Below are 26,402 nucleotides of genomic sequence, written 5' to 3' on the forward strand. Positions count from 1 at the left end.
AGTGTAAGAAGCCAATGTCAAGAAGTCATCTCCTTGCCCGGCGTCTGACAGCTGGCTTGACTGAACTCTTAGCCCGCCAGCTTTTACCATACAAGCTGGTGGAGTCTCAGGCGTTCAAAAAATTTGTAGCTATTGGGACACCGCAGTGGAAGGTACCCGGACAAAATTTCTTTGCACAAAAAGCAATTCCCAAACTGTACTTGATTGTGCAAAAGAAAGTAATGGCATGTCTGGCACACAGTGTTGGGGCAAGGGTCCATCTGACCACTGATACCTGGTCTGCAAAGCATGGTCAGGGCAGGTATATCACCTACACTGCGGATTGGGTAAACCTGCTGACGGCTGCCAAGCATGGAATGCGTGGCTCAGCAGAGGAGTTGGTGACTCCATCCTCTTCCATAACCTCCTCGACTGAGTCCTCTTCTGCTGCTGTGTCTTGCTCCACATCAACGGCACCCCCCCAGCTCCCCAGGTACTGTTCCACATCCCGGATACGGCAGTGTTACGCCGTCTTGGGGTTGACTTGCCTGAAAGCAGAGAGTCACACCGGACCAGCACTCCTGTCCGCCCTGAACGCACAGGTGGATCAGTGGCTGACTCCGCACCAACTGGAGATTGGCAAAGTGGTTTGTGACAACGGAAGAAATTTGTTGGCGGCATTGCATTTGGGCAAGTTGACACATGTGCCGTGCATGGCACATGTGTGTAATCTGATCGTACAACGCTTTGTGCATAAGTACCCAGGCTTACAGGACGTCCTTAAGCAGGCCAGGAACGTGTGTGGCCATTTCAGGCGTCATGGCGCACTTTTCCGATATCCAGCGGCGAAACAACATGCCAGTGAGGCGCGTGATTTGCGACAGCCCAACACGTTGGAATTCAACACTCCTAATGTTCGACCGCCTGCTCCAACAAGAAAAAGCCGTTAACGAGTATTTGTATGACCGGGGTGCTAGGACAGCCTCTGCAGAGCTGGGAATTTTTTTTCCACGTTACTGGACGCTCATGCGCAATGCCTGTAGGCTCATGCATCCTTTTGAGGAGGTTACAAACCTAGTCAGTCGCACCGAAGGCACCATCAGCATACCATTTGTTTTCTTCCTGGAGCGTGCCCTGTGAAGAGTGCTGGATCAGGCCGTAGATGAAGAGGAAGTGTGAAGTGTGAAGAGGAAGAGTTATGGTCACCATCACCACCAGAAACAGCCTTATCAGCATCGCTTGCTGGACCTGCGGCAACGCTGGAAGAAGATTGTGAGGAAGAGGAGTCAGAGGTGGAATGTGGCTTTGAGAAGGAGAAGGAAAACCAACCACAACAGGCATCCCAGGGTGCTCATTGTCACCTATCTGGTACCCGTGGTGTTGTACGTGGCTGGCGAGAAGAACATACCTTCAGAGAGATCACTGAGGACGACGAACAGGACATGAGTAGCTCGGCATCCAACCTTGTGCAAATGGGGTCTTTCATGCTGTTGTGCCTCGTATAAAAAGGCTGAAGGAGAACAACCTGTACTGGGTGTCCACGCTACTAGACCCCCGGTATAAGCAGAAAGTGCCTGAAATGTTACCGAATTACGGCAAGTCGGAAAGGATGCAGCAGTTCCAAAATCAATTAAACAGTATGCTTTACACAGCGTACAAGAGTGATGTCACAGCACAACGGGAATCTAACAGGGGAAGAGGTGAAAGTAATCCTCCTACTCCCACGACCACGCCGGCAAGGACAGGATGCTTTACAGACGTGTTGTTGATGGAGGACATGCGGAGCTTTTTAAGTCCTACGCATCGCCACAGCCCTTCGGGGTCCACCCTCAGAGAACGACTCGACTGACAGGTAGCAGACTACCTCGCCTTAACTGCAGATATCGACACTCTGAGGAGCGATGAACCCCTTCACTACTGGGTGTGCAGGCTTGACCTGTGGCCTGAGCTATCCCAATTTGCGATAGAACTTCTGGCCTGCCCCGCTTCAAGTGTCCTGTCAGAAAGGACCTTCAGTGCAGCAGGAGGTATTGTCACTGAGAAGAGAAGTCGCCTATGTCAAAAAAGTCTAGATTACCTCACCTTTATTAAGATGAATGAGGGATGGATCCTGAAGGGACTGAGAGTGGGCGATACATTCAACTAAAAAAGGCCTGATGAAGGGGGACTACTTACCACACCACTCCTATCTGGTGGCACATTAGATTGCACGCGCAGTGCCCCATATTTGAAGTAGGAGGACCGACCAAGCATCTTTTTCCATCTCACGCTTCCTAAAATCGATGCCTTATATACACGTCCCCTGATAGGGGACGTAACAGGGATTAAACTGATAAGAATAGTACTACTTAACACACTACTCCTATCTGGTGGCACATTAGATTGCACGCGCAGTGCCCCAAATTTGAAGTAGGAGGACCGACCAAGCATCTTTTTCCATCTCGCGCTTCCTGGGTGGAGGAAGAGAGACCTTCAATGACATCAGTGAGGACAAGGAACGGGACATGGCTAGCTTGGTATCCAACCTTGTGCAAATGGGGAGTTTGCGGTTGTGCAAATGGACTGTTTGCGGTTGTTTGCGGTGCAGTAACCCTTACACTACCTGATCGATACAACATCATACCTGATGTTTTAAAGCACGTTATTCCAAACAATTTAGGAATGTTAGGTGATTTATGCCCTTTATGGATTAAAACCAGACTCTGTATCAACTATGTAATTTTCCATGGGAGTTTTGCTATGGATCCCCCTCCGGCATGCCACAGTCCAGGTGTTAGTCCCCTTGAAACAACTTTTCCATCACTATTGTGGCCAGAAAGAGTCCCTGTGGGTTTTAAAATTCACCTGCCCATTGAAGTCTACGGCGGTTCGCCCGTTCGCGAACATTTGCGCAAGTTCGCGTTCGCCGTTCGCGAACCGAACATTTTATGTTCGCAACATCACTATTCTTTACCAGTTTTAATTTAAAATTAGGGACTCCCCTAAAGATAATCATGGGATTTAAAACACCCAACGTGTGTTTCGGTGCTCAACTACATTCATCTTCATCAGGTGCGCCCCTGACAAAGGTGCATGTAGCTGTGCACCGAAACGCACGTTAGTTTTTTTCTGTTTTTATGGGCACTTCACATTTGATTACATTTTTTATTTATTTATGTATTATGGTTTAATAATTCTTCTGGCTATCTATTCCCCTTTACCTATCTAGTGAGTTTCTACAGGGAGAGAGGCTTACTCTTACTATGATCTGTCTTCCTATCTCTTTAAATTCCATGGATACTTGATTAATATATACCTCTGCAGATTTATAAGAGATTTATTATTATTATTATTTATAACTTTTTATAAATTCTCTATGTAGAACTCGTTTTGTATGTTATATCATACCTACTGGTTATTTATGCTACACAAGTGAGGGCATTAGATCGATAGGGGATTGACTATTATGAGCATATTTGCCAGATGATTAAAGTCTTTCCTTTTCTCACTTTAGTCTACCTATAGATCTGCTCCTGGCTGTTATAGGTTTTAGGTGCAGGGGAAGCCTTTACAAGATTAGTATCTCTTTTTTATTATTACATTGTTAAACATTTGTTATTTTTGATGCCTGATCCTTAAGTTGCTACTATTGTAGTCCTTATTAGAGGAAGTTTGTTTACCACATTAAACTGTTGAAACATATCCAGAGGGCATCTTTTCACTCTTTTGTGACGTGGTGCTATTTTTTCGTTTCTTGTTACGTAATGGAGTTATGCCCTTGGACACCCCTGAAGTGTTCTACTGGTGTATAGACTCTGTGGAAAGATAATGTTTCTATTTATTCATGTCACATATTATTTTCCTTTCTCAAACAATATATGTGCTTTTTGTTTGACATCTCATGACTACTTTAGAGCTTCTTCTTCTTACTCTATACATTCTGTGTTATATACTTTTACCAGTCTCTCTGCTTTTAAAGTACCTATTTTCTCTTTCTTTTACAAGATAATGTTTACATGCAGGGTACTATTCCCTTTTGTATTTTCTTTGAAAAAGTACTTACTTGCTTCCTTGCATAATCTGTTTTGTTGCTAAGATATTTTCTCTTTTTAATATTTACTGTATCTTTCTCCATTTTATTAAGCCAGCGTTAAACTTCCCTGGCAATTTTCTCACTATTGGTATAATTGATTAAAGGGACACTATAGTCACCGGAACAACTACAGCTTATTGAATTTGGTCTGGTGAGTAGAATCATTACCTTCAGGCTTTTCGCTGTAAGCAATGTCTTTTCATAGAAAATGCAGTGTTTACATTACAACCTAGTGATAACTTCACTGACCACTCCTCAGATAGCAGTTAGAGATCCTTCCTGGGTCATGGCTGCCTAAAATGCATCCAAGCATTCAGTATCTCCTCCCTCTACAAGCAGACACTGAACTTTCCTGAGAGATATTCATTGATTCAATTCATCTCTATGAGGAGATGCTGATTGGCCAGGGCTGTGTTTGAATCATGCTGGCTCTGCCCCTGATCTGCCTCTTTGTCAGTCTCAGCCAATCCTATGGGGAAGCTTTGTGATTGGATCAGGGTACCACTTCTGATGATGTCAGCAGACTGTTTGTTTTTCTGAGTCTAACAGCATACAGAGTTACAGCTTCAGGCTTGAATACAGTAAGATTTTTACTATATTTATGGAGGCATGAGGGGCCCAGGGGGGCTAGATGGTGGTCTTAATACTATAGGGTCAGGAATACATGTTTGTGTTCCTGACCCTATAGTGATCCTTTAAGACATTTTGCTCCTATGTGTGAGTTTGTGTCTATGTGATAATGGGTGCGTCTGTGGATGTGTGTTATTATGTGTATAGTGATGTGTGAGTGTGTGTTTAATTATGAATATTACATTTGCAGTGACCCTATGATATGCAATATTAGATTTGTTAATACACGCTTTATTTATTAATTATTTTAGATACGGAGATCAAGTCACTTATAATTGATTGCAGTGGTATTATATTTATTGACATAGCTGGTGCTCGTCTATTTATACAGGTAAATGCTAATAGATTCCTCTTTCCAATGAAAGTGCAAAACAATTTAATGATGCGCTATTGTTTATATTTCATACTACATAAAAACATCACATGTTTAGCCATAGCAGTTAAAACACATTAATGGTATAAGAGAGTTTGGTTAATAAGGATCTTTTTTAAAATTAAGAAAGAAGCATGGATCTGTGATGCCCATTTGGCCTTAATGGTCACAGGCAGTGAGCAGGCTTAAGAGATAAGGAATTTCTACAGAAAGGTCAGTAAATCGAAATATATATATACCCCAGAGACTGCCTGATTATAGACTAGTTAGACTCAGTATCGGATTGCCACAACCAGGCCTTCCAATGGTTCTGACTTTAACTGGACAGTCTCTTGTTTAGAATGCCCAGTGTTCCACGTCTAGAGACACCAGGGAACTCCCCTGAGGCAGCACAATGCGAGCACATCATTACATGCACACACGCTGTGTGACTGGCACTACTGGCCAGTAGTGCAAGTTTGATCACTGATCTCATATCTTCCATAACTCATATTTGTTACATTTATAGGATAATATAATACAGAAAATATCCCCTTAATATTAATAGCAACCCCTCTTAATACTATAGGATTATATTTCTACAGATGTACATTTTTTATTGTATATATAATGATTCTACAGTTCTGCAAATAAGCCAAACCTATCTAAAAATAGATGTACTTTAGATTATTAGTAGGAGGACAGAATTATGCCAGTCACCACAATATTACTGGCATTTATTAAGGATTGAGTCTTGGGAAATAGAGGATGATTGTTACATATTTCATGTTGTACAAAAGGCTGCTGTGTTTAAGTAGGACAACCCTCTAACAAGTCTCTTTATATATTAACAAATAAGTCTTTAGAAAATGACACTGTAGATGCCAAGAAGAACTTCCAAAGAAGCAGAACCAATTATATTACACATTTAAGTCATGTGTATCATAGAAAGTAATACAATTTTAAAATTGCAGACCCTGTGATTTACAAGACTTTTTCAGTTCTAAAACTAATTAATTGATACTGTCATCCTCCTGACCCAGAGGATGTTTTCACTTAATGATTAACACAAGAAATGTGATTATCCAATGTTGTATTTGAGTGTATGCCAATTAAACAGTGTTCTAATGGTTATTAACTTCTTCACTACTAAATATTCCACAATGACTATAGAATCTGGAAGAGGGTGTCCCAAACATATGCTGCAGTACTCTCCATGTGATACATTTCTCCCAAATAGTCTATAATTACCATAAGAAATTACCCAGCACCTCATTACACACATATTGCAAGAATTCTCGTATTGCCACATTGTACCATACATGTCAAATTGCCCAATAAAGGATGCCCTAAATGTTATCATACTACTCCTTTATATATCAGTGGCCACATTATTAAATATACATTTCTAATAATGGGTAAAATCTGTGCTACCGAACTGAGAGCAGAGTTACATTAGCATATAGTGCCAGGGTAAGCCACCTTTCTGAACTACATCTCCCTTGATACTTTGCTAGCTTTATGGGCTTAAGAAGATTATAGGAGATGTAGTCCATAACATCTGATGTGCCGAAAGTTGTCTACCCCTAATATAGTGTATAAACTTTATTGTTTTCTCAAATATTTTGATATTTTACAGGTAATTTTTTTTTTGTCTGTTTTTTCCAAATCAGATGTGCATTGAGTGTCAGAAAGCTGGAATGCATTTGCTTCTTTCTGGTTGCAATGGTGAGTTTCCATAATGGATATATAAGTTTTATTGTTAATTTAAGTAACTGACAGTTCACCCTTATGGTGAATAGGGATACTATTTTACACCACATCTTGATCTCTTCCTGGGATCGCTCTACATTAAGGCAGACATTTCCAGATGAGGATAAGATGTACAAGACAGATATACATATGTATGAAACAACATCTAGAGAAGTCCATATTAAATAAAGATTGCCATTAGGACCCATCTGCATTATATTTTAGAATATATGGTATCCACAAGTAAAACAAATAGGACAGACATGGTCACATTCCCAGAGCAATACACCAGTCATTTGGCCCGAGTTAAAATTCACTTTCAGCGATAACACCATAAACATTCATATGCTATCTGTAAGCTATATTGTATGTTTATTGAGCCACATAAGTATTGAAATCGACAGCATAGCTATCTAAATGATGGAGCAAACTGCATAAATCAGTTAGGCAGTTATGATGTCTAAGTTATGATTCTACGGAATCTGTTGGTGCTATATAAATGGCAATAATACAGGGAGTGCAGAATTATTAGGCAAATGAGTATTTTGACCACATCATCCTCTTTATGCATGTTGTCTTACTCCAAGCTGTATAGGCTCGAAAGCCTACTACCAATTAAGCATATTAGGTGATGTGCATCTCTGTAATGAGAAGGGGTGTGGTCTAATGACATCAACGCCCTATATCAGGTGTGCATAATTATTAGGCAACTTCCTTTCCTTTGGCAGAATGGGTCAAAAGAAGGACTTGACAGGCTCAGAAAAGTCAAAAATAGTGAGATATCTTGCAGAGGGATGCAGCACTCTTAAAATGGCAAAGCTTCTGAAGCATGATCATCGAACAATCAAGCGTTTCATTCAAAATAGTCAACAGGGTCGCAAGAAGCGTGTGGAGAAACCAAGGCGCAAAATAACTGCCCATGAACTGAGAAAAGTCAAGCGTGCAGCTGCCAAGATGCCACTTGCCACCAGTTTGGCCATATTTCAGAGCTGCAACATCACTGGAGTGCCCAAAAGCACAAGGTGTGCAATACTCAGAGACATGGCCAAGGTAAGAAAGGCTGAAAGACGACCACCACTGAACAAGACACACAAGCTGAAACGTCAAGACTGGGCCAAGAAATATCTCAAGACTGATTTTTCTAAGGTTTTATGGACTGATAAAATGAGAGTGAGTCTTGATGGGCCAGATGGATGGGCCCGTGGCTGGATTGGTAAAGGGCAGAGAGCTCCAGTCCGACTCAGACGCCAGCAAGGTGGAGGTGGAGTACTGGTTTGGGCTGGTATCATCAAAGATGAGCTTGTGGGGCCTTTTCGGGTTGAGGATGGAGTCAAGCTCAACTCCCAGTCCTACTGCCAGTTTCTGGAAGACACCTTCTTCAAGCAGTGGTACAGGAAGAAGTCTGCATCCTTCAAGAAAAACATGATTTTCATGCAGGACAATGCTCCATCACACGCGTCCAAGTACTCCACAGCGTGGCTGGCAAGAAAGGGTATAAAAGAAGAAAATCTAATGACATGGCCTCCTTGTTCACCTGATCTGAACCCCATTGAGAACCTGTGGTCCATCATCAAATGTGAGATTTACAAGGAGGGAAAACAGTACACCTCTCTGAACAGTGTCTGGGAGGCTGTGGTTGCTGCTGCACGCAATGTTGATGATGAACAGATCAAAACACTGACAGAATCCATGGATGGCAGGCTTTTGAGTGTCCTTGCAAAGAAAGGTGGCTATATTGGTCACTGATTTGTTTTTGTTATGTTTTTGAATGTCAGAAATGTATATTTGTGAATGTTGAGATGTTATATTGGTTTCACTGGTAAAAATAGTTTTTGTCTTCTGTTTGTAGAGAAGGTACTGAGGACATTGGTATCCAGTGGTATCATGGACCATCTAAGTGAACAGCAGGTTTTCGTTACTGTGCATGATGCTGCCTGCTATGCCGAGCAGAACATGGTAGGTTAGCCTCATTTAATGGCAGTACTTGTGTATGGGGACTTTGAGATTTTTTGGAGGGGGGAGGCGGGTGCATCAACTTGGTTATGCATGACATAAAGCTTTTTTTAATACCCCATTATGTACTCTGTGTTATTTCTTATCTATAAAAATGAATAGCAATACAGCAGATTTAGGGAGATGTATTTATAATTGGATTAAACTTATTGCCACACTTATAGGGTGTGCCGAGGTATCAGCAACTTTTATGATGCTGAACAATGGTGTTTTGTGGAGTTTTTTCATTTTTTGACTATGATCAGGCTGCCAAGCTGCAGAACTGGAATTTCCCATAGTAATGCTGAGAAACATTACAGCACTTACATGACAGATGTTTAATTCCCCGTTTTCCTAATTGGCATGTTTTGCGTGACCACTCTAGGTATCAGAAGTGTGTCCTTCGCAGGTCATTTATATTGAAAGTGTAATGTTATATTGAGAATAGCCAGCTTGTACATTCAATTCCAAAGCACAATGCTAGATATTAACGTTTACCACTTTTTCTTTATTTGTAATTTTAAACAGGAAAACATTGCAATGAAGAGTTCCATGGTATGGGTATAATAAGTAAGAACTGGGCGTCTGAAAGCCATATCAGTCACAAGCCACTTAAATCCTTCCATTGGTGTGGATGACGGACACTGATACAGATTCCATTCTTCTAGAATATTGAACTGGATTGACTATGGGATTAGAAATTGACTATGGGATTACTTGTAGTCAGGGACATAGTTATTTTATGATGCATTACCTAGAATAAGCAATTGTATGTCAAGAAAATTGCAAAATGTGCATTTTTGTGATCCAAAACAATAAGGAGTAAGTGTTCTGAAATCAAATAGCCTATATTAAGTAGCGAGGAATATCTGTGAATATACTAGATGCAACATTTTCTGTCTTTTTTTTTATTATTTAGTACAGATGAGTGTCTGTGAATACACTGGATGCAATATTTTACGTATTTTTTTTTATTATTTATAAAGAGTTTTTGAAAATGAAGATGACTCGATTTGTGCATTGATATTCAAACTCATTCAACGTGAACTCAATTAAAACTGACCTGCAAGATTTGCTCATGCAAAACTCATTGCACAGCTGTTGCTGGGGAGAAATAATTTCATGGCAATTTTACAACATGACAGGAGGCTTTGTATTTTGCATAATCTCTCTTTACTAGCTCCACACAGCGGCAAAGAAACACATAGAAAAAGGAACCAATCACAAGGGAGTGGGATGTGCATAAGGCATAGTGACCTCATCATTTCCTCTTTCTTTGCTGCTTCATCAAGCAGACAGGTCAGAGTATTACTCTTCTCCATTACTTTGTTTATATTGCCTCTTTAAACCCCTTAACGCCGTTACGGCGTTCTATGCCGATGCAGCTTTAAAGGGCTTTAAAGCCGTTGCGGCGGCATAGAACGCCGTAACGGCTTAAGCCCCCAGAAGATCGCAACTACTCACCTCCGCCGCGATCCTCTTCTGGAGGGCTGCCTCACAGCCCAGGCAGCCCTCCCCCGGCAAATGAGGCCCCCGGGGGCCATGTGATCGCTCTCAAAGAGCGATCACATGGCCCCCTATAGCTGGCTATGGATCTGCCAGCAGGGGGACTGTTTGAAATATCAGACAGTCCCCCTGCTGGTAGGAAGAATAAAAAAAAAGTATTAACGTGTAAAATTAAATTTACAGAATGTATATTAACAGAATACACTTAGAATAAAATTCTATATATATCTATCTATATATAAAATACAAATAACCGCAAATATATATATAGAGATAAATACATATAATTACATAAAAGATTACATTAGTATACACGTAGAATTTAAATACCTATAAATGCATATATATTAAAATTCTACGTATATATTTAAGTAATTTTTTAACATAATTATGTCATTTGATTAATTAAAATTTGATTGACATGCCTGACAACACAGGGAGAAAGTGCAGAGAATTTAATTCGCAAGCACTATATTTGACCCTGTAACTCTCCAAGACACCATAAAACCTGTACATAGGGGGTACTGTTTTACTCGGAAGACTTCGCTGAACTCAAATATTAGTGTTTAAAACTGGTAAATTGTATTAAAACGATGATATTTTATGGACTATATTATTGTTGTAATATGTTTTACTGTTTTAAAACACTAATATTTGTGTTTAGTGAAGTCTCCCGAGAATAACAGTACCCCCCATGTACAGGTTTTATGGTGTTTTGGAAAGTTAGAGAGTCACATATAAGGCTTGCATTTCATTTTTTTGACATGGAAATTTGCCAGATTAGTTATGTTGCCTTTGAGATCGTATGGTAGCCCAGGAATAAGAATTACCCCCATGATGGCATACCATTTGCAAAATTAGACAACCCAAGGTATTGCAAATGGGGTATGCCCAGTCATTTTTAGTAGCCACTTAGTCACAAACACTGGCCAAATATTAGTTTTTTGCTCTTTTCACACAAAAACAAATATGAACGCTAACTTTGGCCAGTGTTTGTGACTAAGTGGCTACTAAAAAGACTAAACATACCCCACGTTCAATACCTTGGGTTGTCTACTTTTTCAAATGGTATGCCATTATGGGGGTAATTCTCATTCCTGGGCTACCACACTGTCTCAAAGGTAACATTACTAATCTGGCAAATTTCAATTTGAAAATGGAATGTTCTATATTTGACACTGTAACTTTCCAAAACACCATAAAACTTGTTAATGGGGGTACTGTTGTACTCATGAGACATCACTAATTACAAATATGTGCATTTTGTTGCAGTAAAACCTAACAGTATTATGACATTTACAGCTAAAATGTGAGGCGGAACTACAAATTTATTTATTTTGTTTTACATTTCTCACAGTTTTTTTAATTTTATTCATAATAAATTATGTTTTATATATAAATATTTGATATAAAATGAAAGCCCTGTTTCTCCTGAACAAAATGATATATAATAAGTGTCAGTGCATTTAATATGAAAGAGGTGAATTACGGTTGAACAGACATATTGCGCAAATTCCAGTTTTTGTTTACGTTTTGTTTTGATCAGAACGTGTACTATTGACTCCATCCTGAAGGGGTTAAAGGTTGGTTTTGTTTTATTTTTATATACTTTGCGGTTTGTTCTTGGTATGCTTCTGTACTATGTACATCTGTGTTTTTTCTATGTTATTTATTGTGTTTCTATCTTATTCTTGGTTCCTGCCCTCTCCCCTCCTTGCTCTTACTTCTCTGGGGCTTGATGGGCTTTTGGGTCTTACTAGGGTTACATGTTTTTGTTGAATTAGGTCATTTATATAAACTGTTTACAGGGATTTTATCCATAACCTTCTATTAACTATTAGAGCATGGATTAGTGCTCTCTGTCAGGGCTGTGGCCTGCACTCAAGGGATTAGCCCCCCTATTATATTTATACTACCCTGTGCTACTGTATGGGGATATGCTGTTACAGCCTCTGTTAACTGCTGGACAAGATTTCCAGGACATCCTGCCAGGGCCGGACTGGAGATACGAAGCAGCCCTGGAAAAAAAAGCTATGCCAGCCCCATAAGCCATTGTGCAATGTAGTGTGTGTAGTGTATATATATATAGACCCACATACATACACACACACACACACACATACACACACATACATATATATATTATTGGTATATTTATTTTTCTAATTCAAAATATTAGTCATTTCAGGGTAATGAAATGATACAGTAAAGCATACTCACATGCAGACACAGACAATCTTACTGATGCGCACACACGCTCTCTACAGACAAGCCTATTAACACCCACATGCTCCATACAGAAGAGCTCACTAACACACAGATTCACTAAAGACAAGCTCACTAACACACATGCTCACTACAAACAAGCTCACTGACACACCCATGCTCACTACAGACAAGCTCACTGCACACACATGCCCATCACAGACAGGCTCAGAGACACCCATGCTCCCTACAGAGAGGCTCACTAACACACATACAAGCTTACTCACTAGCAGGCACACACACACACACACACACAAACTCACTAGCAGGCGCACACAGAAGCTCACTTACTCACTAGCAGATGCAAACACACAAAGACATCCACACACACAGAGGCAGACAGTCACACACACACAGGCAGACAGCCACACACACACACACAGTCACACACACACACACACATGCAGACAGACACACAGACAGACAGTCACATACACACAGACAGTCACACACACACAGGCAGACAGCCACACACAGGCAGACAGTCACACACACAGACAGTCACACACACTCACACAGGCAGATAGTCACACACACAAGCAGACAGTCACACACTCACACAGGCAGTCACACACAGGCAGACAGTCACACACACACTCACATGTAGACAGCCACACACACACACACACACACACACACTCACAGGCAGACATCCACACACACACACACACACACAAAGGCAGACAGTCAAACACTCAAATAGGCAGACAGTCACACACACACATACACACACAGGCAGACAGTCATACACACAGGTAGACAGTAACACACACACAGGCAGACAGTCACACACACACACACAGGCAGACAGTGACACACACACACACACACACACACTGACCTGCTTCTTACCTCCACATCCCTTGGAGCTCCTGGAGACTGGTTGTTCGGGGAAGCAGGGACTCCTTTCTGCTTCCCATGCTACAGTTACCAGGCTCATTTAGCCCCGCCACAAAGTAAGCTCCACCCTGTCAAACGCCTGTGCCTCCGCCGCAATATTTATATATTTTTAATATGCCATGTGCAAGCTGTGTCGGCCGCCTGGTACCTGACCGGCCGGGATTACAGGAGCCTGATCACTGATGATTAGGGCTGTCAGCCAGTCAGCCCAGCCCCAGGTGCCGTGGCCAACCGGGAAATTTTCCGGTATCCCGGTGGGCCAGTCCAGCCCTGCATACTCTCCCATTCTCTCCCATGCTCCCATTAATTTGTATTAACTATTAGATCATGGATTAGTGCTTTCTGTCAGGACTGTGGCCTGCACTCAAGGGATGAGCTGTATTTATACTGCACTGTATTTATACTGCACTGTGCTACTGAATGGAGACATGATATTGCAGCCTCTGTTAACTACTGGACAGGATTTCCAGGACATACTGCATAAGGACAGAGTATTACTCTTCTCCAATAATTTATATTTAAATTGCCTGTTTTGGGATTGTATTTTAATAGATAAGACTACACCTTATGTGGAAATACTTCAGTTAAGGGATGTTTAAGGGATACCTCCCATTAACCTCAGATTACTGTTAGAACACAAATTAGTGCTCTCTAGTGATGTCCCGAATGGTTCGCTGGCGAATAGATCCTGGCGAACATAGCATGTTCGCGTTTGCCACGACGGATCCCTGATACACACTGACACAGAGCAGAATAGGGAATGTTCCCCCTACATAGGGTCACTTGGCAGATATAGATTGACACCTATCCTAAGGATCCCTGATACACACTAACAAAGAGCAGAATAGGGACTGTTCCTCCTACATAGGGTCACTTGGCAGATATGGATTGACACCTATCCTAAGGATCCCTGATACACACTGACAAAGAGCAGAATAGGGACTGTTCCCCCTACATATGGTCACTTGGCAGATATGGATTGACACCTATCCTAAGGATCCCTGATACACACTGACACAGAGCAGAATAGGGACTGTTCCTCCTACATAGGGTCACTTGGCAGATATGGATTGACACCTATCCTAAGGATCCCTGATACACACTGACACAGAGCAGAATAGGGACTGTTCCCCCTACATAGGGTCACTTGGTAGATATGGATTGAAACCTATCCTAAGGATCCCTGATACACACTGACACAGAGCAGAATAGGGACTGTTCCCCCTACATAGGGTCACTTGGCAGATATGGATTGACACCTATCCTAAGGATCCCTGATACACACTGACACAGAGCAGAATAGGGACTGTTCCCCCTACATAGGGTCACTTGGTAGATATGGATTGAAACCTATCCTAAGGATCCCTGATACACACTGACACAGAGCAGAATAGGGACTGTTCCCCCTACATAGGGTCACTTGGCAGATATGGATTGACACCTATCCTAAGGATCCCTGATACACACTGACACAGAGCAGAATAGGGACTGTTCCCCCTACATAGGGTCACTTGGCAGATATGGATTGACACCTGTCCTCAGGGACCCTGATACACACTGGGGGGGACCTACTGTCCTCCCCCCTGGCCCCCACCCCTGTGCGGTGGGTGGGGGCCATAAATCACAATGGGGGAGGACCTACTGTCCTCCCCCCGCCCCCACCCCTGCGCGGTGGGTGGGGGCCGTAAAAATATTGAGGGGGGGACCTACTGACCTCCCCCTGGCCCCCACCCCTGCGCGGTGGGTGGGGACCATAAAAATAATGAGGGGGGGACCTACTGTCCTCCCCCCTGGCCCCCACCCCTGAGCGGTGGGTGGGGGCCCTAAAAAAAACAATAAGGGGGGACCTACTGTCCCCCCCAAGCCCCTAGTCACCCACCCCCCACGCCAAAAAAAGTTACCCCCTACCTACCCCCCTCACCCTAAAAAATATTGAAGGGGGAATAAAATAACTAACCTGTAAAGAAAAATTCATCTTACTATTGACGTCTTCTTTTTTCTAAAATCTTCTTTTTTCAGCCCCACAAAAGGCCAAATAAAAAGCCATAAGAACCGACGCAATTAAAAAAGAAAAAAGAAAAAGGGGGGCAAAAAAAATAATCCATCTTCACCCATGGAGGGCTCCGCGCAGACTGAGCTCTGCAGGGCGGGGAAGGCTTATAAAGCCTTGCCACGCCCTGCAATTAGGCTAAGAACACTCTGATTGGCGCAGGGGTGGGGGCCGGGGGGAGGACAGTAGGTCCCCCCCCTCATTATTTTTACGGCCCCCACCCACCGCGCCGGGGTGGGGGTGGGGGGAGGACAGTAGGTCCTCCCCATTGTGATTTATGGCCCCCACCCACTGTGCAGGGGTGGGGGTCGGGGGGAGGACAGTAGGTCCCCCTCCTCATTATTTTTATGGCCCCCACCCACCACGCAGGGGTGGGGGCGGGGGGAGGACAGTAGGTCCCCCCCCAGTGTGTATCAGGGTCCCTGAGGACAGGTGTCAATCCATATCTGCCAAGTGACCCTATGTAGGGGGAACAGTCCCTATTCTGCTCTGTGTCAGTGTGTATCAGGGATCCTTAGGATAGGTGTCAATCCATATCTGCCAAGTGACCCTAGGTAGGTGGAACAGTCCCTATTCTGCTCTGTGTCAGTGTATATCAGGGTCTCTGAGGACAAGTGTTAATACATATCTGCCAAGTGAACCTATGTAGGGGGAACAGTCCCGATTCTGCTATGTGTCAGTGTGTATCAGGGTCCCTGAGGACAGGTGTCAATCCATATCTGCCAAGTGACCCTTTGTAGGGGGAACAGTCCCTATTCTGCTCTGTGTCAGTGTGTATCAGGGTCTCTGAGGACAGGTGTCAATCCATATCTGCCAAGTGAACCTATGTAGGGGGAACAGTCCCTATTCTGCTCTGTGTCAGTGTGTATCAGGGATCCTTAGGATAGGTGTCAATCCATATCTGCCAAGTGACCCTAGGTAGGTGGAACAGTCCCTATTCTGCTCTGTGTCAGTGTGTATCAGGGTCTCTGAGGACAAGTGTTAATACATATCTGCCAAGTGACCCTATGTAGGGGGAACAGTCCCTATTCTGCTATGTGTCAGTGTGTATCAGGGTCCCTGAGGACAGGTGTCAATCCATATCTGCCAAGTGACCCTTTGTAGGGGGAACAGTCCCTATTCTGCTCTATGTCAGTGTGTATCAGGGTCTCTGAGGACAGGTGTCAAACCGAAAATGTTGTCTTCGCGACATCACTAGTGCTCTCTATCAGGATGGTGACATGCACACTCGAGTTCGTATCCTGTAATGCTGTACACCTGGGGTTACCCCTGGCTAGGTCGTTCTACTTTGTCCTACTGTATGGAGTCAGGCTTTTGCAACAGTATTCCCAGGGCATACGGCTTAAATAGACATAACCATGACCTTTCAACAACTGTTTACACACAGATTGGTGCCCTCTATATGACCGTGCCCCACAATTGAAGGGTTCATACCCTGTGCACCCCGCTATGTATACGCTACTCTGTACTGCTGAATGGAGGCAGACTATGACAACCTCTGTTAGCTACTGGACAGAATTTTCAACACTTCCGGCTTAGCAGGATATCTCCCATGACAGTGCAATAATTATTGGAAGAGCTGAGGAAGGCTCTCTCTCAGGCTCATGGCCAGCACTTAAGGGTTCATACAATGTGCACCCGGGGTAAAGCCCCTATCAGATTTACACTGCACTACTGCAGGGAGGCATGCTGTTTCAGACTCTGTCAACTGCTTACAGGAATTTCTCCCTCGACAACCAATTGAATTGTTGGAGAACTGATTGATGTGCTCTATCAGGGCGGTGGCCAGCACTTAAGGGTTCAGACGCTGTACACCCGGGGTGAGACCCCTACTATAGGTACACTGCACTATACTGCTGAGGGAAGACATATTGGGACAGCCTCTGTTAACCGCTGGACAGAATTTTCAACACTTCCGGCTTAACAGGACATCTCCCATGAGAGTGCATTAATAATTGGAAGAGCTGAGGGAGGCTCTCTCTCAGGCTGATGGCCAGCACTTAAGGGTTCATACCCTGTGCACCCGGGGCTTCTATATGTGCACTGCACTGGAATGCTGAATGGAGGCATGCTGTTGCAGCCTCGGCTAACTACTGGACATGATTCCAACACTGCCTCAAGGCATATCTCCCTTGCCAGTGACTTAATTGAGGGACACTCTTTATCAGGGCTGTGGCCATCACTTAAGGGTTCATACCCTGTGCTCCTAGGGTGAGGCCCTACTATACGTGTGCTGCACTGTGCTGCTGAGTGGAGGCATGCTGTTGCAACCTCAATTTACTGGGTGAGCCCCAGTCTATTTTATTTGGCCACTGTTAAGAGTACAACCCTGCAGGGGTTTCTATGAACACTACCTACTACTATGGTAGGCTGATCTGTTTGCCCTGGATCCTGAGACTGCCTACCGGTTTGTGCCTTCTACAGAGGTATCCCATATTACGATAAAACTACCTGCCTATTCCTCGTATGCTTACTGGTCAATGGCTGTGTAACCTACACATCCTTCACCCATGTTCGAGAGACTGGTCCCCTCCTGATCGCATGGCTATGCACCTGTGGCTTTGTAGCCTCTAGATAAGATATCCATAAACGCTTGGGTTCGGACGACCCCATGCCCTCCCCTCCCAGACAGAGTGGCACAGACGGCTGCGTTTGTTTGACCAGCGGATGATGTTCTTCATGGCTCTGGGCAATCGAGACTCCACAAGTGAGCCAGGAGAGGTATCAAAGACACCCAAGACTAACTGCTGGACCTGATCATGGGTAAAATACCGGAATACGCCAACACAGTGCGGGAATGGGCTCCCGCTGTTCGTGAATGGACTCAGAGATGCGTCTGTCAGAAACCCCAGTGTTCGCCTCTCCTATGGGAAGCGCATAGCAGCACTCCTCCATATTGACAGATGGTTGGCGGATCTGGGCGCAAAATTATTGGGACCCCAGGCACAAGGTACACTCTTCCCGAGGGAACTTATAGCACACGTTTATGGTCCTGCGTCCCTCATCAAGACCCACACCTCCAGTAGGAAGGTGTTATATCTGACCACTTAACAAGCTATCACTAAATCTATTACCCGGAGCGAGAGTCAACCTCGGGTGCTCCGGACGATTGGACAGAGAACATAGAACGCTCAGATGCTCTAGATACCATTTCTCCTCAGGTTAACGCCTCTAAGTTACCATCAGTACTTTCTACTCCATCCACAGGAGTTTCCATCTTATCTAGGCGGAAGGCATTCAAACCTATTAAGGAACCTTTCGCATGGACGACTTAGGTAGCATAGGTCTCCTCTGTCCTCGAGGAATGTTCACACGGCCCTTCACTGCAACACAGTGACCCTACATACACTCGCCCGGATCGTGGGATACTGCCTTCCTCCATCTGGGCAATATTCCCAGACTTGCTATGTTACCAGGACAGGTAGTGAGGCCTGGTCCGTTTCACTCAGACAGACCCCCTACGATCAACCGGACTTCGCTCGGAAGTTGGATGCCAGCTTGTAGGGAAAGGGGCAGCAAGTACAACCTACGAACCCACACCAACAAAAACAGGTTCACAATTCAGGAAATCTCCCTTCACGTTGCAGACCTAGCATTCTTTGTGCAATACTTCACTATCCACTGCCTGGTAAAGGAGTACTCCGCCAGTTGCATCCTACTACAGATGGACAGAGCGTCAACAATCAGCGGGGGTGGGGGCCCTGAGCGGGGGTGGGGGCCCTAAATTGGAATAAGGGGGGACCTAATGTCCTCCCCCCTGGCCCCCACCCCTGAGCGGCGGGTGGGGGCCCTAAATTTGAATAAGGGGGGAGACCTAATGCCCCCCCCCGCCCCCAAGCGGCGGGTGGTGCCCCTAAATTGGAATAAGGGGGGACCTAATGTTCTCCCCCTGGCTCCCACCCCTAAGTGGCGGGTGGGGGCCCTAAATTGGAATAAGGGGGGACCTAATGTCCTCCCCCCTGGCCCCCACCCATGAGCGGTGGGCGGGGGCCCTAAATACTAATAAGGGGGGGACCTAATATTCTCCCCCTGGCCCCCACCTCTGAGCGATGGGTGGGGGCCCTAACTTGGAATAAGGGAGACCTAATGTCCTCCCCCATGGCCCCCACACCTGAGCGGCGGGTGGGGGCCCTAAATTTGAAAAGGGGGGGAGACCCAATGTCCCCCCCTGCCCCAAGCGGCAGGTGGGGGCCCTAAATCGGAATAAGGGGGCGGACCTAATGTCCTCCCCCTTGGCCTCCACCCCTAAGTGGCGGGTGGGGGCCCTAAATTGGAATAAAGGGGGGGAACCTAATGTCCTCCCCCCTGGTCCCCACCCCTGAATGGCGGGTGGGGGCCCTAAATAAAAATGTTAACCCCCCCCAGGTGACTATGGGTCCTCAAATATCTAGTCACCCCCTCCCCCCAAAAAAACAATTAACCCCTTACCAACCCCCCTCACCTTAAAAATAATAAGGGGGGGACCTTTAACAAAACCTGTAAAAAAAATTAAACTTACCATATAATGTTTTCTTTCTTCTAAAATCTTATTTTTTCAGCCCCAAAAAAGGCCAAATAAAAAAAATCCATAATAACCGACGCACTTAAAAATTGTTTTTTAAAAAAACGAGCGCAAAAAAAAAATCCATCTTCACCCGGCGAGGTCTCTGCGCAGACTGAGCTCTGCAAGGCGGGGCAAGGCTTTATTAGCCTTCTCCCGCCCTGCAATTAGGCTCAGAGCACTCTGATTGGTGGGTTTAAGCCATCCAATCAGAGTGCTCTGACAGGTAAATGAAGAAACTGACAGGTAAGTCTCTACATTTACCTGTCACTGCACTCCGATTGGTTGGCTTAAAATCTAACAATCAGAGTGTTCTGTGTCATTTTACACAGTGTGGGAAAGTTCTTTGGAATTTTCCCACGCTGTGTAATTTGACTCATAACACTCTGATTAGTTACTTAATCCACCACGTGTTTTTTTCTACGGGACTGGGGCACCTACCGAATGGACTTTTGTGCTTGAACCGGTGGCTTTCCGTCAGGTACCGAATGTCCGTGTGTTCGACTGGGAGTTTTCTCCCGTCGACCCGATGTGCTAGGTATCCCGTCGCACTTTTGGCTTCTTCATTAATTTTCTATTCCTCAACGTTAAAAATGCAAAATACAAAGCCGCCTGTCATGTTGTAAAATTGAAGATAATGGTAAGCTTTAGTGTACTAATAATCTTAATTTTAGTAATGACAGGAGGTGAGTATTTTCCTTCCCTGCTTTGCCAGCCCACACTTTCTGTTCGTTTTCTTTGTATATATCATGGGTCTAAGGTGGGTTGGGCTCTCAATGTTTTGTGCTTACATTGATGATTGTATTTCCATTAATCTGGAATTCTCATTGGAGTTTTACATTATAGTTTTTCAGTTATCAGATTGTAATTTACAATTTTCTTCTATGGGATGATGCATACGGTACGTTACTTGGATTTACATGTTTATGACTGTGTCTAAACCTGTCAAAAACATTTTTTTCAATATGATTCGTCTCTGAAGACATTTGGATTTGGTTGTTTGTGTGAAAGTCTCTGGAATTTTGATCCTTCGGATTTTATTCGTCCCTGAACACATTTTCGTTGTTTGTGTGGAATTCACAGGGAAGTTTGCACCTTCGGATGTTGGACTTAAGAGTTATTGTTTTCGCTTTCTGAAAGAGGAAATTATGAGGTCACTATGCCTTATGTACACCCTACTCTCTTGTGATTGGTTCCTTTTTCTATGTGTTTCTTTGCTGCTGTGTGGAGCTAGTAAAGAGAGATTATGCAAAATACTCACCTCCTGTCTTTACTAAAATTAAGATTATTAGTACACTAAAGCTAGCATAATCTTCAATTTTCATTAGTGGCAATAAATCTATCTGTAGAGTGGATTTGCACTGTTTGTTTGTTTGTTTAGGTATAAACATCCATTAACACAACTTTAGGCTAGGTTTCACAAATACTGTCTGCCTATAATTGGATTTGCAGTTGACTTTACTGGTCACCTACATACAAAATATACTGGAGGCACTAAGGTCTCATTTCACCCATTCATAATAAAAATGGCTCTAAAGTCAAGGTACATTTTAAGCGTCCTTCATTCTGTCATCATCAACCTGAGCTAGTAACTGAGCAAAGTACACAAATCTACTCTGACAGCAGAATCATTTTATTTAACATCAAAGGGAAGACAGAGAAAATGATTTGCATGATGAAGTAACCGTGCCCAGCTCTACAGTCGTTGCAAAACACCAGTGGAATGTATGCATTGTTCCTGTGCAAATATGAAATGTTGAAATGTTCCAGTTGAAAAACCAGTTTGGGAGTTTTCTTGGGATTATTCTATCCAGTCTACCACTTGAAAAAAACACTGTGTGTCTAAAAAGCTACAAGACTCAGTAGGAGACATATTTGTGCCATATTTGTTCAACAGACGGGGTAGCTATAAAACATGCCCATGTTGGGTGCTTGAGAAAAGTGTATGGGAAAATATATATTTTTCTAGAGAAAATGCTTTATCTGATCCATAAACTTATTGTATGTATAAGTTAGTTTTTCAACAGAAGGAGCTGTGGAAGATTATTTGATCATTGTGCATGATACAAGGTCCCCTACCTTATCATCATAGATGATATGGGTGTTTTGTGACTCAAACTAGAGGACTTGTATTAAAATATTGTAGGGGTTTATGTTCTTGACAGAGTATTGTAGTAAGTTGGCAAAATATTGTTCAAAACAGGCTATAAATGGGGGCGTGGCCTGACCGCTTAAGGAGACGGACGTGTAAGCGATCAGCTCCCTGAGAGAGCCCACTTATCGCAGCAATTAGAAGAGCATATTTTGAATTTTCTTCTACTCAAGCCACTGGGTGTCAACACAGGAAAAATGTCACAATGCCCTGCGAAAAAATCAAAGCTAAAGCCTGCCGAACTACAAATCATGGCCTTATCATCGCCGACACGCCGTGCACAAGATGGAGCAGGTAGGCCCACATCACCGGCCTCGAGTTCCGGGAGGAGCAATGAAACCTCCGTATCAGTTACAGCAGCACCAGCTACTGATTCCTTGATCAAGAAAATGCTTAATGAGCTGCAAACCTCCCTACAGTCAGATTTTGCTAAACTGGCTAAAGAAGAGTCGATGTGAAAGCCCTCGGTAATCGTACAGATTACCTGGAATCGAAAATGGAAGATATAATTTCTGCACACAATAATGTGGCCTCTGCATATGAAGCAATGGACACTAAATTAACTTCCATACTTACCAAACTAGCGGACCACGAGGATAGAGACAGGCGGAATAATATCAGAATATGCGGCATACCGGAAGACGTTAACCCTGCGGTATTAGGGACTTATGTAAAGACACTTTTTCAGGAATTACTCCCGGGGACCCCGACGTCTGAGCTCCTACTAGACAAGATCCATAGACTTCCCAGACCTAAACATCTCGCAACAACTGTCCTGCGAGACACTATCACAAGGCTACACCATTATACGACAAAGGAGGCTATTATGCAAACGACAAAAAAACTACAGATGCTCCCAGGCCTTTACAGCAAAATTCAGATATTCACCGACCTTTCGGCAGCCACGTTGGCGATGCAGAGGTCCTTCATCCCAATTACTAAGGTGCTACGTGTGGCAGACATCCCCTACGAGTGGGGCTTCCCAACAAGGCTTATAATACGACGTAATGGCAAGGAACACCATCTACTCACACCAGAAAATAGAGACAAGCTATTGGCGGAATGGAATCTACCTGTGGAGACAAACGCCAATGAGTCCTCTTCCCAGCGATACTCCTCCAAATCTCCAATGAAGCTGACACAGGACTGGCAAACTATCGCCACAGCTAAGTGACTGAACTATGATTAATACCCACAGGTTTCTCTTAATCCTGCCTCCAAGTAATACAAACCTCCCAAGCTAATCTCTACAAAATACATAGGCGACCGGGTATACAACACTAGACACTACTCATACTACATAGCCCTAGACAAACTCAAATCATGTCAGCGTCATATTAAGAATACTGTGCACAATTGTCATGTAACTTAACATTTTTTCCTTGAACACTAAAGGCTTAAACTCACCCTATAAACGTAGAATGGCACTCATGGAAGCAAAAAAACATAACGCACACATAGCGTTCTATCAAGAAACTAATTTCCAAAAGAGAAACCATCCAAGGTTTTCTTCTAGACACTTCCCACTGGGCTTTCACAGCACAAATCAAAAAAGAGAGGAGTGACAATATTGATAAGCAAAGATGTACCTTTTCAATTGATAAAAAGAATAGGTGACGGGAAAGGGAGGTATCTTATTTTACAATGTGTAATTAATAATGCCCAATTCACCCTGGTTAATGTATATGGCCCACACACGGACCAGCAGACCTTTCTGGACAAGATACTCACCCTAACAGTTGCACATAAGTTTGGCGATATTATAATACCACCTCTGCTGATATAGTCAAAGAGACAACATCTAAGCAAAGAGCTCGTTCTGCGGAGATCATGGGTGACACCCTCCTAGATCATGAGTTCCTGGATATATGGAGAACATTCCATCCCTTGGATAGAGATTACTCTTACCACTCTCTGAGCCACACAACATATTCCCGCATAGACAGATTCTTAGTTCCCAAATTCCAGGCACCAAAAATAACAAAGACATATATAGGAGACATCACGTGGTCTGATCATGCCCCCATCTCAATGACAACCCCAATGCAACACCCTGTAGTTGGCAATCATACTTGGCGTCTAAATGACACTCTCTTGACAGACCATACTCTGATTACACAACTACAGGCAGATCTAGAGACATATTTCTCACTCAATAACACTGGGGAGGTGACGGCAGAAACCTTATGGCAAGCACACAAATCAGTCCTTAGGGGCCAACTTATCAAACACGCTAGCTATAATAAAAAACAACGCCTCCTAACATACACCAACACTCTAATCGAACTGGCCACACTCACTCACACAAATAAGAGATCTCCCTCGTATAACACCACAACAAAAAATCTCCAACTCCAAGCCCATCTGAAAGACATGGACCTAGCTAAGACTACATATCTCCTCACTAAAATGAAACATACATTTTTTTAAAGACGGTAACAGGGCTGGCAAAGTTTTAGCATCCCAGATTAAGACGAGAACTCCAATGTCAAAAATAGCCTTCCTCCACTCAGAAGCAGGCCATAAGATTACCAATCCACAAGACATAGTGAAAGAATTCAGCAAATAGTATAGCAAATTGTATAACCTGGCAGTTGCCAGTGATTCCCCCACACCTCAGCAAAGTGACATTGATGACTTCTTACGAGATGTTCAGCTACCATCCCTCTCGAGCGAAGAGGGCAAAAAACTGACCGAACCTTTCACGACTCAAGAAGTACTATGAACCATAGCACAGTTACCAAAACATAAATCACCTGGGCCTGACGGGTTCACCAACCTCTATTACCACATGTTTAGACACATCCTGGCTCCTCATATGACCGACCTATTTAATCACTGCTTTAGAACAGGCATCATGCCCAATGGCATGTTGAAAGCACATATCTCCACACTACCGAAGCCAGATAAACCCCCCACGCACTGCCCTAATTTTCTACCCATATCCCTATTAAATTGCGATACCAAGTTATACGCTAAACTCATAGCAAAAAGGTTAGCCACAATAATACCCCATATTGTACATAATGACCAGTCAGGATTTGTTAAAGGCAGGCAAGGCTGCGACAACACTAGGAAAATCCTAAATATATTATCCCACATAGAGAGACATGGTACAGAAAGCCTATTTCTGGCCTTAGACGCTGAGAAGGCCTTCGATAGGCTCAATTGGGCCTACATATCGACAGTCCTAAGCAAATACCGCTTTCCACCGGAGCTCATACTGGGCATTTTGGCACTATATGGCAATCCATCAGCACAAGTCTCCAACTCAGGTTTTGTCTCGAAGCTCTTCACCCTTACCAATGGCACGTGGCAAGGATGCCCGTTATCCCCACTCTTGTTTATACTATCATTAGAGCCACTAGCTCACAAAATCAGACAAGACCCGTTGATCTCGGGAATCCAAATCCAATCAAACGAATACCGCTTAGCAATGTTCGCAGACGATGTCTTATTGTCTCTTAGCAAACCGGAGACATTACTACCGCGGCTTCTGGCCATCTTAGAAGCTTATGGGCAGGTGTCATATTACAAACTTAATAAGACTAAAACACAAGCTCTATCGATTAATATACCGACGCAACAAGTTTAAAAGTTACGCTCCGCGGATCAGTTCGATTGGAGACACTCCTACATCACATACCTGGGAGTTAAACTAGCACTACATAGACAAAAAAAATGATATCCCTCAACTATGCTCCACTAACGAACATATGTAACTCTAACTTCCAGAAATGGAAAGATGTGCACCTGTCTTGGATGGGGAGATTGAACACAATTAAGATGGTAGTGCTACCAAAGATTCTGTATGTTTTCAGGATGTTACCCTTACAAGTTCAGCTACAACTATTCAAAACTGTCCAGACCACACTAAACAAGTTTGTGTGGGGAGGCATGAAACCACGCTTACCCCTATCACTCCTTCAACTAAACCCGACAGAAGGAGGCTTGGGCCTTCCAAAGCTGTTGACCTACTACAGAGCGGCCATCCTCGAGTCAGCCATACGACTTCATGCTCCCAAGAATACTTTCCAATGGGCAGACATGGAACAAGACAAAATACACCCAACTCCTCTAACAAGTATCTTGTGGTCACCAAAGGCACACCACCCAAACACAAATGTATTATATCCTACATCTGCCCTCACATTGAAGGTATGGGACACTCTCAGATCTAACCGACCCGAAGACAAAAAATTCTGTGCACAT

At 43.7% G+C, this 26,402-nt stretch overlaps 1 protein-coding gene across 1 annotated transcript in view; it reads left to right on the plus strand.

Moving 5' to 3' along the window:
- The window catches only part of LOC134568921 (solute carrier family 26 member 10-like), a 131,148-nt gene extending 121,698 nt beyond the window's left edge, over nucleotides 1–9,450 (plus strand). Inside the window, exons 15-18 of the mRNA XM_063427638.1 lie at nucleotides 4,933–5,012; nucleotides 6,707–6,761; nucleotides 8,635–8,741; nucleotides 9,306–9,450. Coding sequence (XP_063283708.1) covers nucleotides 4,933–5,012; nucleotides 6,707–6,761; nucleotides 8,635–8,741; nucleotides 9,306–9,344 — 281 coding nt within the window. The 3' untranslated portion in view covers nucleotides 9,345–9,450. The remainder of the gene's footprint in view (nucleotides 1–4,932; nucleotides 5,013–6,706; nucleotides 6,762–8,634; nucleotides 8,742–9,305) is intronic.
- Nucleotides 9,451–26,402: the final 16,952 nt, after the last annotated feature.

The sequence above is a fragment of the Pelobates fuscus genome, chromosome 1 (genome assembly GCF_036172605.1).
Source record: "Pelobates fuscus isolate aPelFus1 chromosome 1, aPelFus1.pri, whole genome shotgun sequence".
Lineage (NCBI taxonomy): Eukaryota > Metazoa > Chordata > Amphibia > Anura > Pelobatidae > Pelobates > Pelobates fuscus.